This window comes from Clupea harengus, chromosome 22, assembly GCF_900700415.2.
Source record: "Clupea harengus chromosome 22, Ch_v2.0.2, whole genome shotgun sequence".
Taxonomy (NCBI): domain Eukaryota; kingdom Metazoa; phylum Chordata; class Actinopteri; order Clupeiformes; family Clupeidae; genus Clupea; species Clupea harengus.
The window spans coordinates 1,480,986-1,506,049 of NC_045173.1; the positions used below are offsets into that span (position 1 = coordinate 1,480,986).

At 40.6% G+C, this 25,064-nt stretch overlaps 2 protein-coding genes and 1 pseudogene across 6 annotated transcripts; 2 read left to right on the plus strand and 1 right to left on the minus strand.

The window, feature by feature from the left end:
* The first annotated feature begins 7,572 nt into the window (after nt 1–7,572).
* LOC105893816 (phospholipid scramblase 1-like) lies at nt 7,573–11,951 on the plus strand. Of its 5 annotated transcripts, none has more exons than XM_031560101.2 (11): nt 7,573–7,747; nt 7,982–8,019; nt 8,565–8,592; nt 8,844–8,906; nt 8,983–9,065; nt 9,433–9,475; nt 9,633–9,853; nt 9,969–10,130; nt 10,321–10,482; nt 10,576–10,634; nt 10,728–11,951. In XM_031560101.2, exons 3-10 carry the CDS (start codon nt 8,580–8,582, stop codon nt 10,603–10,605), a joined length of 777 nt encoding a protein of 258 aa, XP_031415961.1. In that variant the 5' UTR covers nt 7,573–7,747; nt 7,982–8,019; nt 8,565–8,579; the 3' UTR covers nt 10,606–10,634; nt 10,728–11,951. The 5 variants fall into 5 exon arrangements, 4 of the variants coding, with proteins under 4 accessions (XP_031415961.1, XP_042558979.1, XP_012675731.2 ...); XR_006151534.1 differs by lacking the exon at nt 7,573–7,747 and having other exon boundaries at nt 7,828–8,019; nt 10,728–10,759; nt 11,483–11,951; XM_042703045.1 differs by lacking the exon at nt 8,565–8,592 and having other exon boundaries at nt 7,575–7,747.
* On the minus strand, nt 11,568–14,319 carry LOC105893821 (zinc finger protein 432-like). The gene is made up of 2 exons (XM_012820284.3): nt 13,696–14,319; nt 11,568–13,574 (listed from the first exon to the last, which is right to left on the minus strand). The coding sequence occupies exons 1-2, from the start codon at nt 13,952–13,954 to the stop codon at nt 12,382–12,384; spliced, it is 1,452 nt and encodes a 483-aa protein (XP_012675738.2). The 5' UTR covers nt 13,955–14,319; the 3' UTR covers nt 11,568–12,381.
* Nucleotides 14,320–18,181: 3,862 nt separating this feature from the next.
* LOC105893794 lies at nt 18,182–21,252 on the plus strand (annotated as a pseudogene).
* The last annotated feature ends 3,812 nt before the right edge of the window (nt 21,253–25,064 follow it).

The following is a 25,064-nucleotide window of genomic DNA, read 5'->3' on the forward strand; positions in this document are numbered from 1 at the left end:
GGCGAGGGAAATGTAAGTATTTTTAAAAATAATTCTGTTACTTGCCCATTCAGTGTGGTGGTTAACGACGTTAGCATGTTGTAGGGGGACTAATTCAAACAGCGATTTATGAACCGTGTTATTTTAGTGGTGGTTAATTGATACAATCGTGAATAAGTGCTGTGTCTTATCTCCTGAGCAAGCAAGAGTGTCAATATGGGCTAACGAGTTGTAGCTAAAGCCCATAGAAAAGAGCTATACAGCTCGCTAGCTATTAGCACTCTAGCTTGCTCAGGAGAGTTTAGCTGCAGAGAGAAGACACAGCAATTATTCACGATTGTATCAATTGTACATCTAGGTTTCTTTGGCGTCTGTTGTCACGTCCAACAGCACAACATATCACGGGCATTTGGAACTTTGTGTGGGTTGTGGCCGTAAACAGCTCGCTAGCTATTAGCGCTCAAGGCAGTATCATAGCTAATAATAGTTGAAAACCAACGGATAATAATGTTTCGCTAAAATGTATGATTCCCGTTGTTAAGGTTAGAGAATTCTCGCACCAAAAAGGCATCATTCATAAACGACTTGATAAGCAGCTTAGACTCACCTGCAGTTACCAAAACAGTTTGTCAATGTGGGGCATTTGAGGGTTTTGTGTATAGTACAGCACAAGTTAAAAATACTGTTCACTGTATGATTATTTCATAATGATTTATGAGAAAAATGCCGGGTTGGTAGTATGCCAATGTTATTGTACCTACTTTTCTGTGTTGTGAAACTGATATTAGGTGTAATGGAATACAACATTTCTTCAAATGCTAGAGATGTATTGGCTTTTAGTTCATGTTTCATGCATTGCAGTGCAAGGATAATGGTCAGTGAGATGACATTTTATTTACAGTATGGAGTATTTTCCTTTTATTACATTCAGGAAAAAACATGAATAACATTGCTGCTCTTGTGGTTAAGGAAGAACATCTGAACAGTGTCCTAGGCTACATCATGTGGCCTGTCAGACAGATCCTCCAAAGCACCATCTGGAGCAGAAGAGCAGGACCACCCAGATTCTCTGTCCCAGAAAGCCCCAAGACCTGCTAACAAAGCTTCTGTACACCAAATACCTGTAACATCTGAGCAAAGTTTACATTGTATTTAGAGAATAAATGGTGACACACATCTATTGAGTCTTCCTTTGTTAACAGTATGGCTACTGATGGCACAAATTGTGATTTTGTAATCAATGTTTTTATTATAATTGGTCTTTTTTGTATGTATTACCCATGTACTAGCCAGTACATTTAATAACTATGTTTAAAAAGCTCTGTGGCATTCTTTGAAGCAAGTCTATAGAAACAGTTTTGGTATGTAACATGTCAACAGTTGACACATGCAAGATGAGCAGTAAGCAAAGTAAGACAGAGGGAAGATGAATTTATTGTATTTTCTTCCCCAGTTATATTTGTATTGCAGAAATCACTGATGACTCATATGCATAAAAAACAAAACAACTTACTGCTATATTCCCCTTAGACATAAGGCCCATAGTCTGCTCTATAGATGTTGAATGCATTCTGTAGTGAGAACACATTCAATCACACAGCTAAAAGTCCCGGATGATGCACGTTGGTTGGTTTGGAAGCTGCAGTAGTCTTCTTGTTACCTTGAATATTGAAAGTGTAAGTATCATGGAATATAAAACAAGATGACTGCATAATTACCATGTCATTCACAAATAATTTTACCTGTGGCATCTCCCTGCAGCATCCATTCTCAGGCTCTGTAGGCATTTGCTTACACTTGGCACAATTACGCCTGTATAGATAAAGGGTTTTAAAAAGTGACAACATTGCAGGTGAAGTGTATTTGAATGTTGTGTTACAATTACAGACACAAGTTGACAAATACAACGATATAATGAGAAAACAATGTTTGAACGCTAATAAACGGAGGTAAACACGTTACGTTATGTTCTACATCTGTGTTAGTGCCATTTTCCACATTGTAATTTAGACTCAGATAAAGATATTATTTTGTTTAGATTCATATTTAGTGATTGCTCATTATAATGATTGCATAATTGTATTTTATAGTTTTGCATTTCAGTTTAATATATGTTTAGTGTACATGCAATGCTTAGAATAACCAGATATGCATGGGACATAAGAGTTGCTTTGGAGTGCGCGTGGTAGTGAGCTACGACGTAGTCTGCTCGACATTGATGGAATGTATAAGAACTGCCATTCATTTCACTGTTTTCTACCGTTGTTAAACGCACTAAACACGCGTAGAGACTCGTTCTTTCCGTCTAGAGTGGTTAAGTGAATGAATATGTTGAAAATGAATTCCTGATAACAAGAAGGGAACTTTAGCCACTACAACCTGCTTGGTCCATTACTGTTGTCAGATAACATTTTACTTTCCAGCTGGAGCTTTACTCGTGTAGCAGGCATAATGGCGTTCCCGTTACTTGCATTTACATAAACACTTTTCACAAACAGTAACTTACATAAACACACTGTATTTGTGACATACTCGTACATGCACACACTATTATCTAGCATTGCGATGTTCTCGTCACCGACTAGACCGTATGACCTTAGCCAAAGTAAAAACAAGTGAAGTGACAAAGTGTACTTACCATTCAGAAACGTCCTGTTGTACCCTAAATTCTCGAACTTGTTTGGGAACCTCTTCTTATTCAGGGTCTGAACAATCTCGTATCCAGTCGCCATATTTTACAAAACTAAACTTGGTAAGAATGAGTAGCTAAAAACTAAAAGGTTAGAATGATTAGCCCAAAACCGTAGAGGAGGAGGGAGGAGGGTGGGGGGAGGGGTTAGCTGGCTCATTAGCATAAGCGCTCAAAACAGCTCGCTGACAGAATGGCTGTGTTTGGCAGGGTAAAAAGGATGCCATTAATAATGATCCTTGTGGTATTTTGACCAAAATATGTTACAGACATTTCATTAAGACCCCAAGGAACCATATCAACTTGTGGTAAAATGGGCATACGATGGGCCCTTTAATGGGTCAGGTCTGTTACATTCATGTGCTTTTATCATTGGATGTCTCAGCACCATCGTTCGCACAGTGTGTTTTGCTATCAGGTGTTTGACTACTGGTTTCACTGGGCGAGAAGCAGATTGTGCCCTAGCTCTTCACATTACAAGACCTTTCCTATATCCCCATATGTGAGCTGTGTGTCACAAAGTGACAGAAGGAGGACGTCCGGTTTCTGTGAAGCCTTGGTCCTCCGAGGGAATGGAGTGAGACAGAGCTTAGCACAGAATGTGGGCTTGTTCTGAAAGGAACTTGCTACAAGGGGGGCAACGACGGGCAGTGAGTTATATAGCTCATGACCACGGCGGAGTTAGGCTACTCCCCTACGCAATCATTGCCTGCTTAAAGGCTCGATTGTAGGTGTTTCAGCAACTTAAGCTTAATTTATGGTTGGCCTTTTACGCAAGCACGCAAGACACGCAAGAGCCCCTTGCATCGTTGCGAGCCCCCTCCGAGCACCTCTTACGTGTTAACATTAGATAGCTGGTTCAGACACCTTAAGTCCTAGGGTTGCCGAAACAATAAGGGGGGCAGAGGCGAGCGAATTGTAATCAAACAATGGTATTTATTAATTAACTTGTCCTCCAAATGGACAGCGGAACAGTCAATGGTGTAGTTCAAGAGCGAGACACAGGTCACGGAAGCAGCTCCTATAAAGGCCGCGGCTACACCTGTGCGCCGGTGTAGTCCCTCAGCTGATCAAGAGCGGCCCCGCCCACAAGCACACCTGAATACAAGCGCTGGGGAGCAGACAATTCGAAATCTAACAGAAAAGGCCGTCACAGTCGGTGACATCATCTGGAATGTAGAAGGAGGGAAAGACACATGCTGCAGTAAACTAAACTGCCTTAACGCTGTGGCACTGCTTAAGGTGTGTGTGTTAAGGTATAACGCGTGGCTCACATGGTTGCGTTGCAATGCGTTGATCCGTAAAGGCCGAAATATACTTCTACGACTCCGTTACTCCGTGGTCACGCAGTTGCCTCGATGGACTTGTTTTCATTTATGGTTCTCAGACGGTTGTGGGTGTTGTAAAGCATTTAAAAAAAAAAGATTGCGGCGAATTGTATCAGAATACGTTTCTAAAGTAACTGAAACAAAGTGAAAACCCGAAACGACCCGAAGAAGTGTGGTCAGCCCGACGAATTGTGGCATAGTAGCTTGATGATAGCCAGTAGTTGAACACGAAGCATTATAGACATACATTCAAAAAAAAGATTGCGGCAGACCAAACTCCATAGATGGTCGTAGTTGTTTGTTTTACTTTTTTTTTGCTCAGATTCTTTTTAAGTTACCGGGAAATAGACACTGTGCAATGTAAAAACCCCATTATTGTAACTGAAAAATACATCTGAGGGGATTTGCGAGGTGTCTGAGCCAGCTATCTAATGTTGGCATATTACTATCCACAAGGTAAACAGCGATGTATTGACGGATTGATGGAAGGCTTTTTTATGCTACTCCGTTTTCACAGAGACGGACACAGGGAACGCCCTCTCCGAGCACCTCGGAAAGGCTGACGTGTACCTCCTGATTTTTCTGACTATCGGTCCGAATGTTGGCTAGCCTTCGGATACCCCTTGGCTGTGATTGGTCTGCTAACGACATAATTTCCCAACGACATAATTTCCGGAATCTCACATTTCCTGTTTCATTCCCTATATCACAATACCGCCATTTTTAAAATGCAAACACAACTGACGTACGTACAGACCATCTCCGCATCCGTCTCCTCTTCTGCTGTTGTTCTCGTCTCCACATATGCATTAAAAGCATTAGAGACGAGAGGTGTATATAGCTCTTCCATGTCAAGCAGCTCCAGCTCCATCAACAGTCTTTGTCTGTTAATTGCCATCGTTCACTGTGTGTGAGGAAAGCCGGGAGGAGGTAAATAAACAATCGACGACTTCCACACACAAAGACGTCATGGTGTAGGCCATGGGTCGGCAACAGGCGGCCCGCGGGCAAATTGTGGCCCGCCAGTAAATTTTTTGAGCCCGTCAAATTATTCCGATCGTAGCAGTTTTTTTTTTAAAGAGACAGTTTTTATACTACAACATTAATTCATGAAATAATACCCCGCTAATGGTTAGATTAACATTTTACTTTTATTTTGAAACCGGAAACTGGGTTTCCTGTCATTGACTTTTCTGAAGTTTTTTATCGCTACATCTCACTACTGACAGATCGCCTGAGGAGAAACAGTTATGGCTAGTAATCCTAAACGCCCGCGTCTATTCTCACTGGATGAGACAGTATTTATGTGCTCCAACGATGACGAGCCACCACGTTTGGATGACAGACCATGTTGATGTCAAATTTCAAAAACGTATTAGAAATATTAATATTATCTAGCATCCTCCTGTTTGTTCTGGCAAGGCAACTCTCTCGTAACGTCTTCCTATGGCTGTCACAGAAAGGTGTCGGTTGGTTTATAACTAGCATCTCTGAATGGACATCGCTAGATCAATGAAATTTAAATGGATCGTAAACCCATGACACTTTTATTGGGGGACTTTTGTAGGACGTTCAATAAAGCTAATTTTAACGTTACCTCACTCATAGAAATGACAAGTCACTTTGTTACTACAAAGCAAGCACCAGTGTCAGTCAGTGAGAGATGTTTTTGTGCCCCAATAATGACAACGTGGGTAATCGGCCGTGTTTTCTGTTTGTGGAAGTCAGAAAAAACGTCTTTTAAAATTTGTATCGTCATCTCGTTTTGTAAGACTATTTTGCCAGCTAACCTGCTAGCTAGCTACCTTGTCTGAGGTAATGTTAGTTGATAGCGAGCTATTGAGTGCACCAGCCTCATCACTCCTTAAATTGAAGAGACATAGCTAGATCATTGACATTGTACCCTTTGCAAACCACAACAACTTTGTTGCAGATGAGACACATGGGCTTTCCATTAGTGAAGCCGGGTAAGATAAAGGCAAAGTTTAATAGGCTCTGTTGTTGTTGTCTACTTTCCTCTTCAGACCTTTTGACAAAGACATTGTATGCTAATTTCTCTCTGCACGCTATTTTCCCAAACAATAAACATTGTAAGGAGGTGCGTCAACCAACTATTTCGAAATAAAAGTAATCTAAGATGGACTCTAAGTAGTAGCCTAGGTCTAATTAGGAGGCTCAATGTTGAAAAAACTTCGTCATTGCTATTATTCACAATAGGCAAGGCTATATTGACAGGGGGATAAGACAGAGTTCGTTAAAATAATTCAATTATTCAAACAGACAACCAATGGGCTCATTCACATGGTTTATTATCATTAGTTATTTGTAGTAGACCTATCCATTCTCCATGTAGGCCTAGTTGTTGCGAGTGCACCTATCGCAGCGTCTTAATATGCAGTAACCCAGACTTTGGCCCGCCACCTAGTGGCGAGGAAAAATACTGGCCCGCGGCCCAAGTGGCGAGTAAAAATACTGGCCCGCGGCCCAAGTTACTTGCCGACCCCTGGTGTAGGCTTCTCTAAGGTCGTCTTCAACAAAAAAACATTGCTCCACCTACTGTTCTGGCAGTGAATTGTTTTCAGCACCCACAGCCTTCGGAGAACCATAAATGAAAAAGAGTCCGTTGAATCCGTCTGTCTGCCCGTCCGTAACGGAGTCGTAGAAGTATATTTCAGCCTGGAGTCAGATAGTAAAACAATTTGGGAGGTGCACATCAGGCCACGGAGAGGTGCTCAGAGAGGGTTTCCAACGTTGGAAGGCTCTCTGTGTCTCTGAAAACGGACGACCATAAATCAGCCTTAAGTAGTACCAATGAGTAGGCTACAAGCATTGGGAACGGCTATCAAGCTATCCATCAGAAACATGGCAGATGGATTCATACACGAATCAGGATTAGCATACTAGCATACATGTGATACATTTACACAATACATACAAACATAACATGGTATACAAGATACATACAAAATTGATAATGGATAAAGTGGGGAGAGAGCATTCAAGTATTGTAGAACAGCTTAGTTGGTATACAGTGTGCTCGTAGGTAGTAGAGTAATGGAACAGGAAACTAGTGGTGGCAATTATTTACATTTGCAGGTAAATGCTAGCACAGAGTATGGGGTAGAATAAGTGCATGACAGTGTGGTGGGTGTGGGAAGGTGTAGGCCGAGGGTTTCTACGAGTAGGTCAGGTGGAGAGACTACATCCCACAGTGAAGATTAGGCTAGACTATAGGACGAAAGAGACAAAGTGAGTGGGAAGAATTCGGCTGCCAATAGGTGTAGTTGTACTTAATGGATATGGTGATGAAGAACATTTTTAGAATTAACCGTCTAATAAACGGGATAATTTATAGTCCGGCGGTCATTATCCCTTACATAATGACCGCCGGACTATACACTATCCTGCTTATTATACGGTTACTTGCCAAAACGATAGAAGATAGTTTCAGAAGTCCCATTACTTGTTGACTAGTATCCTTTATCCAATTACTTTATGTAGGCTAAGTAAGATTTTCTCTGGATCATTGGAAGGGGCGGCGCCCCAGGCTATAATTCATTGTGTTTTTATTTTTTATTAGGCTACAATTTTGCCCGTATGCGATGACAAAGTGTAGAGTTTCACGTTAAGAGAGTTTAGAGTTTAGCAGATAGCATGATCAATTCCTAGGATGTGGATAAGATGTTTAAAATCATCACAGAGGCAATTGTTATGACAACAATTGTTTTCACAAATTCGGAGTTTGTTCAAGGTAAGAGAACAGTTACGCAGTTGAAACAGAACCATGTCTGCCCTCTGGTCTCCCCTCGAAGACCCTACGACCGTTGCGCGCTTTTACTGATGCCTCTGGCTTTTTTAGAGCATCTCTGTCTATGCTAATAACCTATTTAGGTCGTCTCTGGCAACGACTCTGTCACCTGACACTATTTCCTGCCAGTGGTGGTAAGTCATCATAGGTGGGCATAATTCTCACTTTCATTTCCAGGATAAGGGAACACTGACATCAAGGTGACTGTTGAACTGGTAAGTTTGTCTTGTACGCCTAAGGCTTTAGCCTATCATAACTTCGATTCCACATGGTCTTAATTAAACGGAACACTACAGGTAGTCACGGTTGGTGCCGATCTTATTTGTCGAAGTGGCAGATGTTGCTTGTTAACGTAGCCGATCACTGAACATGTTGAGCTTCCCGAAACATTGATTTCTCAGCTTCCTGGCTGCTAATTATTATGTCGTAGTTTGCAGGACTTTTCTGGTTAGCTCTGGCGTTTTAGAGCTATAGCCTAACTGTAGCTTCTGACTAGCCTACTTTTATTTCTGAGCGTGAGTTATTCAGTTGAAGGTTCAATAAAATTCCATGTCAAACTCAAGCTATACTTGAGTTGATCTGCGTAACGGAAACATTTCAGTTGGAATAATAATAATATGGAATCTTATTATTATCTTTTCAATGTCAGTGTCCTTTCAATATCCTTTCAAAGTTAGGATCAGCATATATATGTGCAGGGCTAAGGGGAAAAACCCAAACCTAACCCGTTTGTCTGCTTTATTTGCACGTTTTCTTCAAGATAAACACTGGCTTCATGGATGCTGGAGGTAGGCTGAATATGGAAATTGACAATAATCAGTCAACTCCATCCTTGTTATAGAACTTTGTTTACCTGGATGCAGTTTACAGTATAATGTTCCAACTATTGTGACACAGCGTTCTTAAATAGTATACATTTAGAGTTAATTGTTGAAGGACGACTGGCGTTACACGAAGTAGCCAACAGTAGTAGGAATAGGCTAAAACCCGCTCTTGTCTGATCTAACAGACTTTTATGGTCTTTGTTTTGCTTCCATAGTTAAATCCGTTGCTCTTCAGCCACAGAGAAATACGCCCATTCCAGCCATTCCCGAAATGCCTGGTAAGGAAATTCATCTAAAAGGGGGAAGTCCTCTCTTTTCTGCGTAACATAACTTCATCTCATTGCCTTCCCCCAGCTTATGGGCCGCCTCAGATAGGCATGACGCCCAATCCACAGAGACCTACAGACTGCCCTCCCGGTCTGGAATATCTTACTCAAGTAAAGTGTCCATTTATGCCTGAAACTCTTTATTTCTGTTCAGTTATAATATTACCTTGGCGAAGGTGGTACAATTGCGGCAGTGCAGTTATGTATTTATTTATTGTATAGAATTGTTGAATTTGATTTCTTTTTCAGATTTGATGTACCCTTTTATTTATTCTCATATTTGTTCAAATTATGCTTTTTTTATCTATTATGCATCAGAGTAATAAAAAAACACATTGTGATTGTAGCAGGTAAGAAGTTGTAGAATAACTTGTAAGTGTAAGCTGTAGTGCAGAAATGCATAATACTTAATAGTATTTATGTATGTGCTTAGACTATTATGTCTACATTATTATGTCTGCTTTTGTTCCTAATACAGATTGATCAACTTCTTGTTAATCAGAAAGTGGAATTAGCTGAAGGTATCAACAAGGATTTATTTCATATCTGTCAAATACACACCGACACTGTCACTGATATAATGACACCTTCCTCAGAATGGCTAAGTATATCATTTTGACATTGTTACCACTAAATCCGCAGCACTAATTTAAATGTGCCTTCATTTCTGCCACACAGCAATATTAGGATGGGAGACAAATAATAAGTATATGGTGAAGAACACCATGGGGCAGCAGGTGTTCTTTGCGGCAGAGGAGAATGACTGTTGTAACAGGCAGTGCTGTGGACCCATGCGCTCCTTCGTCTTACACGTTCAGGATAACCACGGCCTGGAGGTGCTCACCCTGAGGCGCCCGCTGAAGTGCTCCGCCTGCTGCTTTCCATGCTGTCTCCAGGAGGTGCCGTATGTTTTTGGCAGAGAAAGAGAATGATGAGAATGTCTGTTGTTTTTAGTGTTTTTAGTGAATGTTGCTTTAAATAAAAAAAAATAAAAAAATCTTGCTTCTCTTACAGCTGGAGGTACTGGCACCACTCGGAATCCCCATTGGATACGTCATTCAGGACTGGCATCCATATCGGCCCAAGTTTACCATTCAAAATGAGAAGAGGGAGGCTGTGTTGAAAATTGTAGGCCCAATCTGTGCATGTAAATGCTGTTCAGATGTGAATTTTGAGGTAGGGCAGTCGAAGTACATTCCTAACACTCTACGTCAATGTAATATGATAGGATCAGTTAAGACAATTCTTGTTTACAGGGATTTCAAGCGAACCATGACCTTGATGTTCATCTTTACAGAGCCTGTATTTTAGACAATAATCTGCAACACATTCTTTTTTTTTTCAACATCTCAATTCTTTTCTTCAGGTGGTGTCTTTGGATGAACTCACGGCAGTTGGCTCCATCTCCAAACAGTGGAGTGGTCTTATGCGAGAAGCCTTTACTGATGCAGACAATTTTGGCATCAAGTTCCCCTTGGACCTGGATGTGAAAATAAAGGCTGTCTTATTTGGGGCATGTTTTCTCATTGTAAGCAAATCAGATTGCTGACATTAGGCCATTTGCACTTGTTTGTCTGGTTTACCTGGGCATACCTGTAACCTGAGCTTGCTTATGTTTCAGGACTTCATGTTCTTTGAACACAGTAAATGAAAAGACTCTTCCATCTATCAAGCTGTTCTGTAAGTACCACTTGAACATAAAGATATTTGGATTGGTTTGGTGCTGACACGTTACACATATGCACTGAATGTGATGCATTGTTTCTGTTGTAGGTGAACCTTGGAACGCAGCATGTCATTAAATGGTGTGTTTGGAGTGTATACTCCACTGATCAATGATTCCTTGTAATGTTGAGCACTTGTGTATACATGTATGGCCTATGTATATAGAGTCAACATAACCACATATGAAGCATTGCTAGATTTCAAATCTAAGAGCTTTTTAAGTGCTGATTAGCTTTGTTACAGACTGACAAAATGTTTTTAAAGCTGTAGGACAGTAGTGTGATGAGAACAGGACATAGTGGATTTATAATAACATTCCTCATTTTTGGAATGTCTGGATGGATGCCTACTAAAGTACAGTGGTTTGTTTTGTTGTAATAGAAAATAACAACTGTCTCATAGCAGGGATTAAGCTTAATTTCTAAGAGGTTCTATGTAGCTCTCACAAGTCAGTTCAAAAGCTATACTGATCTGAAATACTCCATACCATTACATACCAACACATTAATGATGCTTTTGTTATACTTTGAAATGCACTGGATACATTTATTTACTTGAAAGCATGCAGAGCACAACGTGCTTCAAGCTATGCATCCACTGCACCCTCACACAGTTCCATGACAACGCCACCCTACAACATATACCTTGAGCTTGATGTCTTCAACGCTGCCAGTTGGAGGCTCTGACATCACACATTTCTGTTTCAGTTATAGCCAAACACAAACCTGTCCTGACACTTGGTTTTTTGCCTAACTCCATCAGATACCTATTCTTTAGTATTTGTATTTTTTTAAACTTCACAGTTGCGTACGCAGACGTCTTAGGAACCAGGAAAATATTGGTCACAATGTATATGTGCTCTGAAGAAACCAAACCCATGAGCAAGGCACTGCTTCACAGGGTTTCATCCAGAAGTTCTGTTTATTTGAATGACTTGTTATTGATTACTGTTACTGATAAAAATTAAATAAAATGTTACATCCTTTTGTTGACAAAAAAATGAACAAGCTTCTGGGCTTAAATTGATGATGTAACGCTGAAGGCATAAGTAAACAGTGTTCCTCATTCTAACTATGCACTATACACACCTTGTCTCAGCCCTTTTGTTCTGTATTTGTTGTACATGTCTGGGCTTTTTAAATGGTCAACAAACGCACCTCAACCAAAGTGATCAACATCCAGACAGAAACAGTTGTCAACAATTACCCTTAAAATATGTCATTATTGTAGGTCTAGAAGCATTTTTTTCACAATAAAAAAACACTTACTGAATCTTTAGCTATGTGTATGTTATGCTTTACAATATCAATTGCATTCATTGTTACATTTTTAGATCACTTCACACAATTTCTAAACCTGTGGCTAGCACCCATTATGATACTGAAACTTGTTCTTAGTCAGGTTACTGTTGGCCTGCTAGTTTGTAAGATTTACTGCTCACAAAAACTCTCACTACCTCAGAAGAGGTGAATAGCTGCTGAGAAAGGCTGAGGTCTGCTGCTGGACCAAGTACAACCCTCGGGGTGCGTGCCTCCCCCTTACTCAACCCTCGTGGTGCGTGCCTCCCCCTTACTCAACTGACCCAGGCAACAATTTTTTGAGTTTGCGGTAGAGTTTTTAGAAAAGTCAGTTTCATTTGCTCATATGACCTGAGCTTAAAAATAATTAAAAAATCCGCTGCTATGTCAAGGAACAGTGTGTCTCAGCTTGACAAGCCTCTTCCCAGGCTGAGTCTGGAGGAAGGGTTCTTGGCCCTGTGGAAGCGCTCGTGCCGCAGGCAGTTGTCCTGCCGGTTGAACCTCTTCCCACACAGCCTGCAGCTGAAGGGCCTCTCGCCAGTGTGGACACTCTGGTGTGTCTTTAGGCGCGTCTTCTGTGTGAAGCGCTTCCCACACTCGGTGCAGCGGTACGGCTTGACTCCGGTGTGGCTGCGCTGGTGCGCCTCCAGCTGACAGAAGCGGGGGTAGCTCTTGCCGCATAGCGAGCAGATGAAGACACGGTGGTGGGAGCTGGCACTTAAGCCCACGCTGCCTCGCCGGTGGAGCAGACCTGGTGTCCTGGGTCTTACGATCAGGTGGCGGCTGGGTGGGAGGCCGTGTGTGTATGGGGAGTGAGTGTGTGAATGTGTGGGTGCCTGTGAATGAGAGGAGAGCTGGGTGGTGTGTATGTGTGAGCCTAAGGCTGCATGTGTCGGGTGTGTCTGGGAGTCTGTGGGTATGAACGTGGGTGTCCCGTGTGAAGCCGCTGTGGGAAGAGTGGCCATGTTGAGTGGGTAAGAACTGCTACCGTTGTCTGTTCTTGAGTGTGTCTGTGGCTGCACTACTGTCATGTCCACTCTGTCTTTAGGATGGCCATCTTTAGTTTGGACAATAGCATTTGGGAAATGTTGAGAAACAGACATGGACACACGTTCTTCTTTCACAGACACAGAGTTAAAGAGATCAAGGTGTATGTCCTCTGGAAAATCTCTAGAGCTATCCTCATTGGTAGCTGCAGAGAACAGGTTTCCTTCAGAAGAACTGTTCTGTTCAGTGTTGTAAGAGCAGCCTGGATCCTCATCTTCCACCTGACAGTTTACTTCATCAAAGGATGGCCAAGATTGTACAAGTTTGTCTATTAGTCCACCACCAGATTGCGCGTGTATGCCCTTTGACCGATACACACAATCTGAAAGAATGGGTGTCTGGCCGACTTGAACTTCCTCTGGCTCTCTCTTCAGTGTAAAATCGGACCCGTTTACTTCCTCTCTGCTGTGCGTTGGCTGAGGCAGATTATGCAACATCTCTCCGTCCCCGTCATGTAAAAATGGCGTGATTTCATCTTCTGTAGATGCTTTTTCCTCTTCTTTTGAAATGGTCTTCTGCGTAACTGTGTTACAGTTCGAAAGATGGTATTCTGAAGGAACATATAACGCAGTTATTTACCATCTATGACAAAAAATGCTTTACATAGCCTAAATGGAAGGGTGGGATATGACAATACGCACTTAACCTCCGCTAGCTCCTTTTCAACTTACCATCGTCAAGACTCTCGACTTGGACACCAACAGACACCCGTTCAGGAATCACACGTATGGCAGTTCGCTGGGCATTCCTGAGGTCTCGCTCTGTCAAAAATAATCTCTTCTTTAGAGTCTCTATCTCATTTTCCCTCCGACACATCTCCAGTCGTATTACTACATGGTCGTCTTCTACGAGTTTGCCTATTTCTGCTATAGCGGCTTTTGCCAAAACATCCATTATAGCAGTTATCTGTGTTTGGAAAGTAGTAGACATTTTCGACTTTCTTTAACTGTTTTCATAAGCCGTAGTCCTTCAATTTCTAACACTTCTATTCGGAAAATTCGCTAAAAATGTATGTTGATGTCGATTTCCTTTGCGTTTCCGTGGATAGAAACGTCACCTGAATAGCTAAATATTGCCATCTGTTGGAATGGAAGACATTCACCCACATCGAATTTGTAAGAATCTTTGTAAGAATTTGGGTCGTGTCACCACAAAATGAATCCAGTTGGTCAAAAAAAATAATTAAGTTGTGTTATTGGGAATTCTAAATCTACAGTTCATAATATTAAAGTTAGAGGTAATTTGTCCAATTTGATGTAGCCAATCCACAGACATGAGCGAAAAATCAGCTGTGCACTTTGTAATTGGAATTAATGCATCGCAACCAACACTTCCGGTAATTCAGTCGTTATGAAACGTTGCTCTAAGTTGCATGCACTACTGCATGAATTAGGCTACATATCAAAAATTATTTCCAATGCTTAATGTTTAGACCATTTATTTTAAGGTATGGTAAGGTAATTTTGACACGATTTCCATTACATTGAATTTGAAATAAACGTGAGAAATTGAACATTTTACTGGTTATAGATACCAATGGCCGTAAATACGCCATCAACATCAGGAGGATTTTGAACAGTAGATGGCGTTTTGAGCCATTTCTAACTCATAAAATGCTGATTTTTGTAAAAATTAGAATGTTGTCAATATATTTTTTTTTCAATTCAATTTGATTTATATAGCGCCATAACAATACAATTTTACAATATTAACGCCAGCATTCATTAGCACAGTTTTTCATTACAATCCAGTCAAAGTAAACACATTTTGTTTACAGCTCAATTTACAACCCATTTTAGGGTGCACTTACACATGAAATGGAGATGGTGGTGCATTGAACACCCATTTGTGTGTTTGCAAGTGCAGCTGAGAAGGAAGAATTTTTGGAGCCTGATGAAATCGTGAAATAAGTGTTAAATGTTTTTTTTATTACTATTATTTAACTTTTTATTCTTTGTATTTGTAAAGGACTTTTACAAAGGTTGGATCCATTGAACGCTCTGCATTTTTAATATGGTGTGGCTTATATAAACGTGGGCAACACCCACCAAACAAGAGAAAACATACCTCAAATCCTGTTCCACACCATTTTAAGGGAACCTGGTGCACACTTCCACTTCCTTAAGAAAACCTAAGCGCATACACATTTATTTGGCCTACTAGGACATGTTTATTGTAGCCTGTTATTATTGATGAATAAATAATACAACAGAAGAAATCAGAAGAAATCAGACATTACTGATAATACAGTCTGAACAGAGACGTGGTACAGTTGTAACACTTTTTGTATTTTGCCTTGTTGCAAAAACATTAATACCTTACAGCTTACATTAATACATAAGCTATATACACCTCTCGTCTCTAATGCTAACTTCACTAATTGAAGCACAAGTGTCTTACTGTTTTTCAAATTGTTATCTCAATGTAGTGAGTGTTTTTGTTTGAACTGCCCCCATATCAGGAACAGTTAAGTGGCCGAAGATGACTGTAGCATACCAGTCTGAAGGGGTAAAGATGACTGTAGCATACCAGTCTGAAGGGGTAAATATGACTGTAGCATACCAGTCTGAAGGGGTAAAGATGACTGTAGCATACCAGTCTGAAGGGGTAAATATGACTGTAGCATACCAGTCTGAAGGGGTAAAGATGACTGTAGCATACCAGTCTGAAGGGGTAAAGTACAATTTACGGCAGCAGCCATGCATTATTCAAAGAAAACACAGAATCTGTTTTCTAAATACCAGTTAGATTTTCACCACAGCTCCCCTCCTGCTAGCTATAGCACAACACTTAAAAGAGACTGAGATGCAAGCTGAAATTTTGAACATAGCAAGCTGATGCTATCACACGTTTGTGAGTTTCATCACATTATACAACACATAGCCTGGACATTGGCCTGCAAGGGTGCAGCAGGGGTGTGTGTACCCTACCCATGCCAGTCATAGAGTAGGCTGGTGGCAGGAAACAATAAGGGTGCAGCAGGGGGGAGTGTACCCTACCCATGCCAATAGAGTAGGCTGGTGGCAGGGGGGAGTGTACCCTACCCATGCCAATAGAGTAGGCTGGTGGCAGGAAACAATAAGGGTGCAGCAGGGGGGAGTGTACCCTACCCATGCCAGTCATAGAGTAGGCTGGTGGCAGGAAACAATAAACTAGGCTGCATTCCAAACACCTTTTCTCTGCCACTTCCCCTTCATCTCCCCTGCCCACTACTCACTAGTTCAAGTTACATGTTGGGAGTCAGTGCCTTTTAACATTTTCAGTCAAATCAAAGGTTGTTGACCAATTTAAAAAAAGGTACACTATGGCCTGAATATGACTTTGACATGCATCCGTTGAGCACTAACTTTCCCAACTTTTTCATTTTGGAACCTGGCTGCAGACATTTCTCCAGTCCCAAAAAAACAATGCTCAGATGGTAGCCTAACTAATGCTGGACAATACGGCCTCACACTCATCATTCCAATTCAATAATAATTTAATCAAGTACATCAAATCTTAAATGGATGAATACTGACTGAAATACAATTGAGGAATTTAATGGAGAAAACGAATAGATACAGCTCAAAAACAACAGGTGATATGTTTAGGAGCTTGAGTTTGTATAGCGGTTTGAAAGAAGTCTGCACATAACATGGACACCTTTTCATTTAAATGGTGGGCCGGGGCGACTACAGAATATAGTATAGTAAGTAGTAAAATAACTGTTTCATTCAATGGGAAATGTGTTCTTTACTCTTCAATAAACTTGTCTCTGTCAAGTCTTTTGCAATCTGTGCTGTCCCTGTGTCACAGCCACTTGTTTAGTCAAGCTTTGTGGTCAGATTGGTGTCATTGTGGGTCAACTACAACATTACCAAATATGGTTTGGTATCTAACTGTCAAATGCCAAATAACCAATGCCTTGTGGTCTTTCTATTTTCAGTGACTGTTGACACCTTTGGGCAGTGTTTATAGGCCTTGGGAATCTCCCATCAACAAATGTCATTACTAATCAGCACATCCTGTTACATTTGAAAAAAAAAAACACCCTGATAGCTTCCTCTTTTAATTGTTATTATGTGATGACATGTTTATCTGTTTCTGAAACAATATGTTGTGGCAACAGCCTTCTGTGTCCTATTGCTGTCCTATTTATCCATGACAATTTGCTTCCATGGGAAGACAATAAAAGTTTAATCTAACATGAAAAAAATGGTTGTTTGTTGGTTTCTTATAGTTTAAAGCTGTAGTGAAAACCTATTGCATAAGTGTTTCCATTTTTAAATACCAGACAGCCGTGGTCTGCTATGCTGTGTCAATACTTCCTCATTATCATGTGTAAATATGATGGTATACTGCATCAACTGACGTATGATGGACTTGAGTCATTTACAAACCATACTAAAAGGGATCCGTGGGATTCAGTACAGACTTGACTCTCATTACCTCATCAAAGCTTGATACAACATTAAGAATGATGTGTTTAACGTTGTGTGTTGAAATCTTGTGTGTTGGAGAAATCTTGTAATCTTTGTGAAACCCAGAACACGATGCATCCAAACTCGCATGAAGTTATAGAAATCAAAGTTCTATAAATACATTTATGTAATGTGTTCTTTACTCTTCAATAAACGTGTCTCTGTCTTTTGCAATCAGGTTCCTTCCTGACTAACAGGGAGTTTTTTCTTGCCCGTGTTGCCAATGTGCTTGCACTAAGGGGGTTCAGGCTCTGGGCTCTGTAAAGCGCCTAGAGACAATTGTATTGTTATGGCGCTATATAAATAAAATTGAATTGAATTGAATTGAATTTAATTGTTTTTGACACTGTGTGACAAACACACCATTCCAATGATTACATGGCACAAATTACCAATTATCTAATGACGTCTCACAGTAAGAAAACCCAACAGCAACGCTCAAATAAGCCATGATAAGAATGAAAGGTGATTTGGAGTTCAAAAGAGTATTTAGCTTCTTTTCAGCTTTAGAAGCATTAGCATTAGCATTAGAAGTAGCATTTTGCCACACATTATTTCATTACCAAAATAAGTGGGTGTGTTTACAGGATGATATGATGACTAATGGTTGAGGTCCTGTGACACAGACCCATAGTTGCTTAATGGTTCCTGCACAAATCATTTAAAAGCCTGCTAGGGAAACATGAGCAGCAGTAACCTGTGGAAGAAGAACGAAGCACTATGAAGAATCGCACTCTGTGTATTTTGCTCAGTCTGGTGATTGCAGCTCAAACCAACCCGCTATCAACACCTCTCAACAAGGAAGATGATGACATGGCAGAGGTATAGTATACTGAAAGAACTGTGAAGGATGGCAACAGTTAAAACCAAATTTGATAACTCTTAATAATTGATCCTTTTTTCTGTCTCTCTTACAGAAGTACCTGAAAAGATTCTATGACTTGAAAGAACCCAGTGATTCAGTAATCCTGCGCAAAACAGGTCAGCAGAAATTGAAACTACGTGAGATGCAACGTTTTTTTTGGACTACGTGTGACAGGAAAGCTGAACTCTGAAACTTTGGAGGTGATGAAAAAGCCTCGCTGTGGGGTTCCTGATGTGGCTGCGTATTCCACCTTTGGTAAAGGATACCAATGGAGCACCAACAAGTTAACCTACAGGTACATATAATTATAATACTTGCTTGTTTGTGCATAAAACAGCACTGAATGCATGGATGGTCACATGTAATGCATTGATTGTGTTTAGAATTGAGAACTACACTCCTGACATGACTGTGGCTGAAGTGGATGATGTCATTGAAAGAGCACTACAAGTGTGGGCAAAGGTCACACCCTTGAGGTTCACCCGTATCTACAGTGGCACAGCTGATATCATGGTCTCCTTTGGTAGTAGAGGTAAACATTATATTATGTATTATATATTAAATGCCATGTCTGGAATAACACTAGATTCTTTTCAAGATAGTAAAATGCTAAATTAACTAGCATAAGTGTCTCATTTTACTGTATGTTTACAGTAAAAAAAAGTACTTAGTAGAAAAGAACATGATTATGGCACATATAACTTTGCCTGAAATATGTCAGTGAGTGTAAAAACATGATCATCAGATAATCAGACCATATGCGCTCATTATCACCGACACTAAGTACTGACAACACCAACAACAAAATGTCAGTACTGCACTAAATCAGTGAATGTTGGCCCCATATTGTGTGTTTGTAGACCATGGTGATGTCTATCCTTTCGACGGGCCAGGCGGCACTTTGGCACATGCATTTGCACCATTTCCTGGAATTGGAGGTGATGCTCATTTTGATGAAGATGAGACTTTCACTTACCGTTCCTCTAATGGTAAATCATTTCATATCATCTACATAACCATTTATTGAGATTACTGAGATTCTTTACAGTGTATATTTGAAACTCTTAAATGTACCGATTTTTTTACCATAGGTTACGCCTTGTTCTTGGTGGCTGCCCATGAGTTTGGACACACTTTGGGCTTAGGCCATTCCCAGGACCTCGGTGCCCTCATGTACCCTATGTACAACTACAGAGACGTTGACAGTTTTGTGTTGCCAGCAGATGACGTCAAAGGGATACAGTCTCTTTATGGTAAGAGTTCCTTTCAAAACACCCCCAAACAGTCTAGCTGGGATAATATTTGCTCCAAATTCAGCGTCTAACATACAAGAGCACTTTGTTTGGAACAGGCCCAAACCCTGAGGTGAACCCTAAAGACCCTGTTCCTACACCTCCTGTTACACCTAATGCCTGTGACCCTAAGCTGGTGCTTGATGCAGTCACAACTATGCGTGGAGAGATGATGTTCTTCAAGGACAGGTACAGAGATGCAGTGAGCAGTACATATGCTCTAGGTTATGCTTAATTAAATATACCTTTTTTTCAACCTCAGCAGAAGTTGATAAAGCTTCATGATACAGGTGATAACATAAACAAATGTGCTTATGAATGCTTTTGAAGATTCTTCTGGCGAAGTCATCCAATGAGGCCAAACCGACAGATAATACTCACCAGCACCCTCTTCCCTGACGCCCCTGACCATATTGATGCAGCCTACGAGAATTCACGATCAAATAGAGTGTTCTTTTTCAAAGGTGCAAACTACATGCTGCAATGCAGTAGTAGACATGAACAGTTTCATTTCATATCTTTTTCCCATTAAGCGTCACTTACAGAAACTCTTCCCATATCTCCAGGTCAAAAGGTCTGGTCTATGTATGGCCATGCCATTGAGAGGGGCTCTCCTAGGAGCCTGAGCAGCGTGGGCTTACCACATTCGGTCAAGTCCATCAGCGCTGCGCTCCACGATCCTGAGGCTAACAAGACTTTGTTCTTTGATGGCGAGTACTACTACAGGTACGTGCCACAGAACTGGCCGTTTGAATTCCAAGTACGAGTGCCTTTTTAAGTTGTGTTGTATCCCTGAAGTCACATAACTGGCTCTGCTGTGCAGCTATGATGAGAGACGGAGGAGAATGGAGAAGGGCTATCCAAAACTGGTGGCAGATGGTTTTCCTGGGATGACTGGAAAAGTGACAGCAGCTATCAGATTCAGAGGTATGCAGGCATTACATTTATTTATTACACGGCTCTTCTTAATGCTGTAGAATGCCCCATTCACTTGAATGGGGCTTCCCAACGTTCTGTGGTCAACTATTTTTCCATATTTTTCCATATTTGCCGTTGCTATGCATAATTGAAAATAAGCCCCTTCAGGGCGAAGCAACACCCTCCGCTTCGCGTCGGGGTGCTGTTCGCCCTGTCGGGGCTTATTTTCCCGATAATGACCGGCGTTCTATACATTATCCCTTACACAATTGTCTTACAAGTTACCCTGTGAATGTTGTAGAACATCCTAAATAAATGAGTCCTTTAATCTTCTTTTCCTCCCTACATATGTTGCAGGTTATGCATACCTCTACAGTGGCCCCTACATGTTTGAGTACCACTACAGGTCCAGGAGATTATTCCGAGTGCTGAACACAAACTATTTCTTTGACTGTTAGGAGTTGTTACTCTATTAGGTCTACTCCTATTTTCTCTGTCTTACTTGAATGTTCTAGATATTTATTTTGTACGAGTTATTCGAAACGTGAATGTTGAAAAAGGTAACAATGATTTATTGCACGTATCGAATATTCTGAATAGTCAACATATACATTATTTTAGCTTCAAGATGTGCATGATTATTTCATTGAGTGAAAAATGCAGGAATATGCAATAAAATAGGGCCTTCTGATACTTTCTGATTTTCATTTTATTATCAAAACATAACTAGGCAAGCCTTACTTAATTTGAAATGAGGAGTCTGGAAAGGGAAACAAATGAAATGAGGAGTCTGGTAAGGGGACAAACTGAAATCCTTGGATTACACACCTAATCAGCACCAATGTGTGACTCATCATTGATCCCCGCAGTACAACTACTTAAGTCATGGCATTAGATAATTTGAATCTAACCAGCAGAATGGTACCCTTACGTCCCTTTTCTCACTAGCAGGTTATTTAATGCTGTCAGGGGAGAGCAAACAATCCAATGCACTGCTCTTAATGGCCTGTTCCCAGATCAGCTACCAGTCATTGTCAACACTATAAGCTATAGATCCTGTACGAGTTAGTAAGGCCTTACTTAACTGCACTGGTTAGCAATGTTTTGCTGTCTGGCTTCTTCTTGCTGGCATCTTGCTATAAGATTGTTTCTTTTGTAATACTATATTTAGGTTGGCATCCGGGAAGCTGACAAATCATTATGTAATACACAATTGAGGTCAGAAGTTTACATACTTACACTTAATACATTAAAACTTTTTTCTTAAAGTCACCATTTCAGAGAACTCACGTTACTATAAACGTCTTATGGCAAGTCAGTTGTCCAGAACAAAAGTAATTTTCCCAAAGTTGCACAATCAATATAGATTGTTTGTACACATTTATAAACACCACACAGCCATCACATCGTGCAGGGTGGAGAGGTGTCCTGGGTCTAGAAATTAACTTACTTTGATGTGCATCCAAGGACAACAGTCAAGGAACTGGTCAAATTGTTGGAGGTAACTGCTGCGAAAGTACCTACATTCACAGTAAAGAGAGTGCTGTATCATCAACCTGATAGGCTGTTTTAGCCTCGACTCCAAAACCAACTTTAAAAAGCAAGACTCAAGTTTGCAGATAAGCACTGTGACAAAAATATTGAATGAATGTTCTCTGGTCAGATGAGACAAAAATAGAATGTTAATGATCAACATTATGTAAGGAGGAAGAAGGGTAAGGCCTGGAACCCAAAGAACACCACCCCAACCGTGAGGCACAGGGGTGGCAGCATCATGTTGTGGGCTTGTTTTGCTGCCAGAGGGACTGGTGTACCTCATAAAGTTGGTGGCACTATGAACAAGGACAATTATGTGGATATTTTTTTTACTTCATTCTGAAGACATCAGCTAGAATGCTAAAGCTTGAATGCAAATGGCTCCCAAGCATACCTCCAAAAAGGTAACAAAATGGCTTATGGACAACAAAGTATAAAGTTTTAGAGTGGCAATCACAAAGCGCTGTCCTTAATCCAATAGAACATTTGTGGGCTGAACTGAAAAAGCAGGTTCATGTAAAGAGGCACTCAAACCTGATTCAATTGCACACATTCTGCCAGAAGGAATGGGGCCAAAGCTTGTGGAAGGCTACCTCAAGTGTTGGATTCAAGTTACACAATTGAAAAGTCAGTGCCACTAAACTTTTGATTCTCTACGAATGTGATCAAATGAATAAAAGCTGAAAGTAAAAATCCTCTCTACTATAATTATGGAAATTCACATCAGAATAAAGTAGTTGAGCTGAACTCACAGAGGGGATATATATATATATTTAAATGAAATGTTCCATTAAATGTTTGAATGTATTAGGCCAAGTTATGTAAACGTCTGACCCGAGCTGTAGATATACTGTAGATGACTAAATTAAAGAGATCAATACTTACAATCTCTGCAAAAGACAGTTGTTAGGCAATACTAGTTAAACAATACATCTATGCAGAAAGCAAAACAAAACACAACCAGACTTTAATTTTAGTTTAATAAGGAATTACAACGCCAAATTAGAAAAAGTCGGGACAGTATGGAAAATGCCAAAAAAAAAAAAAAGCAGTGATTTATAAATTTACCTTGACTTGTATTTCATTGCAGACAGTATGAACACAAGATGATTCATGTTTTGTCTGGTCAACTTCATTTGATTTGTAAATATACATCCATTCCTGCCATTCAGGCCTGCAACACATTCCAAAAAAAGTTGGGGGTAGTAATGAGGTAGAATAATTAAATAATGATGTGATTTGAAACAAGTGATGTGAACAGGTCACTGTAATCATGATTTGATACAAAAGCAGCATCCAGTAAAGGCCTAGTCCTTTAGGACAGGGGTTTTCAACAGGGGGTCCGTGGCCCCCTGGTGGTCCGCGACGGCATTGCAGGGGGTCCGCGACATGAGCCTATGTTGATCAGTTCACCATTGAATTTTTTTATTTTTACAAATTCGCTTTGATATTTCAAAACATTTCCATATTACTCTTGAATATTGTGAAAATATCGTCTTATAGGCAGAATATCTGTGCAGGGGGAGGGGGCGTGGCGGCGGCTGGCGATGTACCCTGATAATTTCACATATTTAAGTGTTATAGGCAGAATATCTGTGCAGGGGGAGGGGGCGTGGCAGCGGTGGTTACAAACATGCACTCGCGTGCAGGCACATCAGTGGGCCGCAAATTACTTTCTAGTCAGAATGGTGGTCCCTGGGACAAAACCAGTTGAAAACCCCTGGAATAGAGGGTGAACTTAATATTATGCCCTCAAGTGTTCAGATTGCATTTGCTGATGTACATTTGCGGTTTCTCTTAATTTGCAGTAGAATAATTAGTAGAACACAGCACTTTGTCATAGATAGTTCCATGTTATGTGATAGATAGCCTGAGTTGCCTACACACTGTATAGTGTAAATATTGGTACTAAGCAACATGTGGATTCATTGGTTTCATATGGCATTTATGTCCACCAACAGTTATTCTATAATGCTGTATTAATGCCAGATGTGTGTTCTCAATGTACAGTGATGGGGACAAATCCTAACATTTTGGTATTGGGTGCTGGGTTTGCTGGAATAGGCGCAGCTACCAAACTGGAAAGTCTGGGATTCAAAGATGTAACAATAATTGAGGCATCTGGACTGGATTGAGGGAAAATGACCAAATAATGTCTTGGTGTGTGTGGAAACAACTCTGTTTTCTTGACCTGATATGAAGGGAGTTCATTTATAATACATTTTGAATCAGTAGTGATATTTCCTTCACACAACAGCAAACTAATTCAAGTTTCACTTCTGTACTTAAATTACTTGTCAGCTATTTTTTTTCCATATATTGTCTATTCTATTCTACTCTTTTTATTCTGTTCTGTTCCTATCTACTCTATTATATTCTATTGTATTCTACACAGGCAAGTCCTGGGTAGATACAGGAGCCCAGTTTATCCACGGAGCCTCAGAGGCGAATCCAGTGTACCATCTGCTGAGGCGGGGCAGGGCAGGGGGGTGGGGGTTTGTGAACCAGCACTCTTGACTCTTGGTAGTACTACACCAACATGGGAGAGGACCTCAACATTGAGTTGAATCATTTTACATCCTGTGTTGCGTCAACAAAGTAATAACACTTTTACAGACCCTGTTGTGTGATGTTTGTGTTTTAGGAAAATGTTTAATTCCTCTCCTTAGTGTGGTTAACGTAGCTATGTCCCCATGGTCAAGAGGATAATACTAGCTCATTTGTTTTATGGCTACATATGGTGGTTGTGTCACAGAATACCATTTACTGTGCTTTTTTTCAGCAGTGAAATTGAGCTGCCAAACACATAATGCTCTCCTCATTGCAGCCACAATCTATTTATTCATTTTTTCTCGATCGATTCTCATTGAGGCTCTCAGATTTAAGACTTATGTTTCTTTGACTTGAACAGGCTGTCTGAAAGCTCCACCAACAACCATGTTTGACCCTCAGCTCCCAGAGGACAAGAG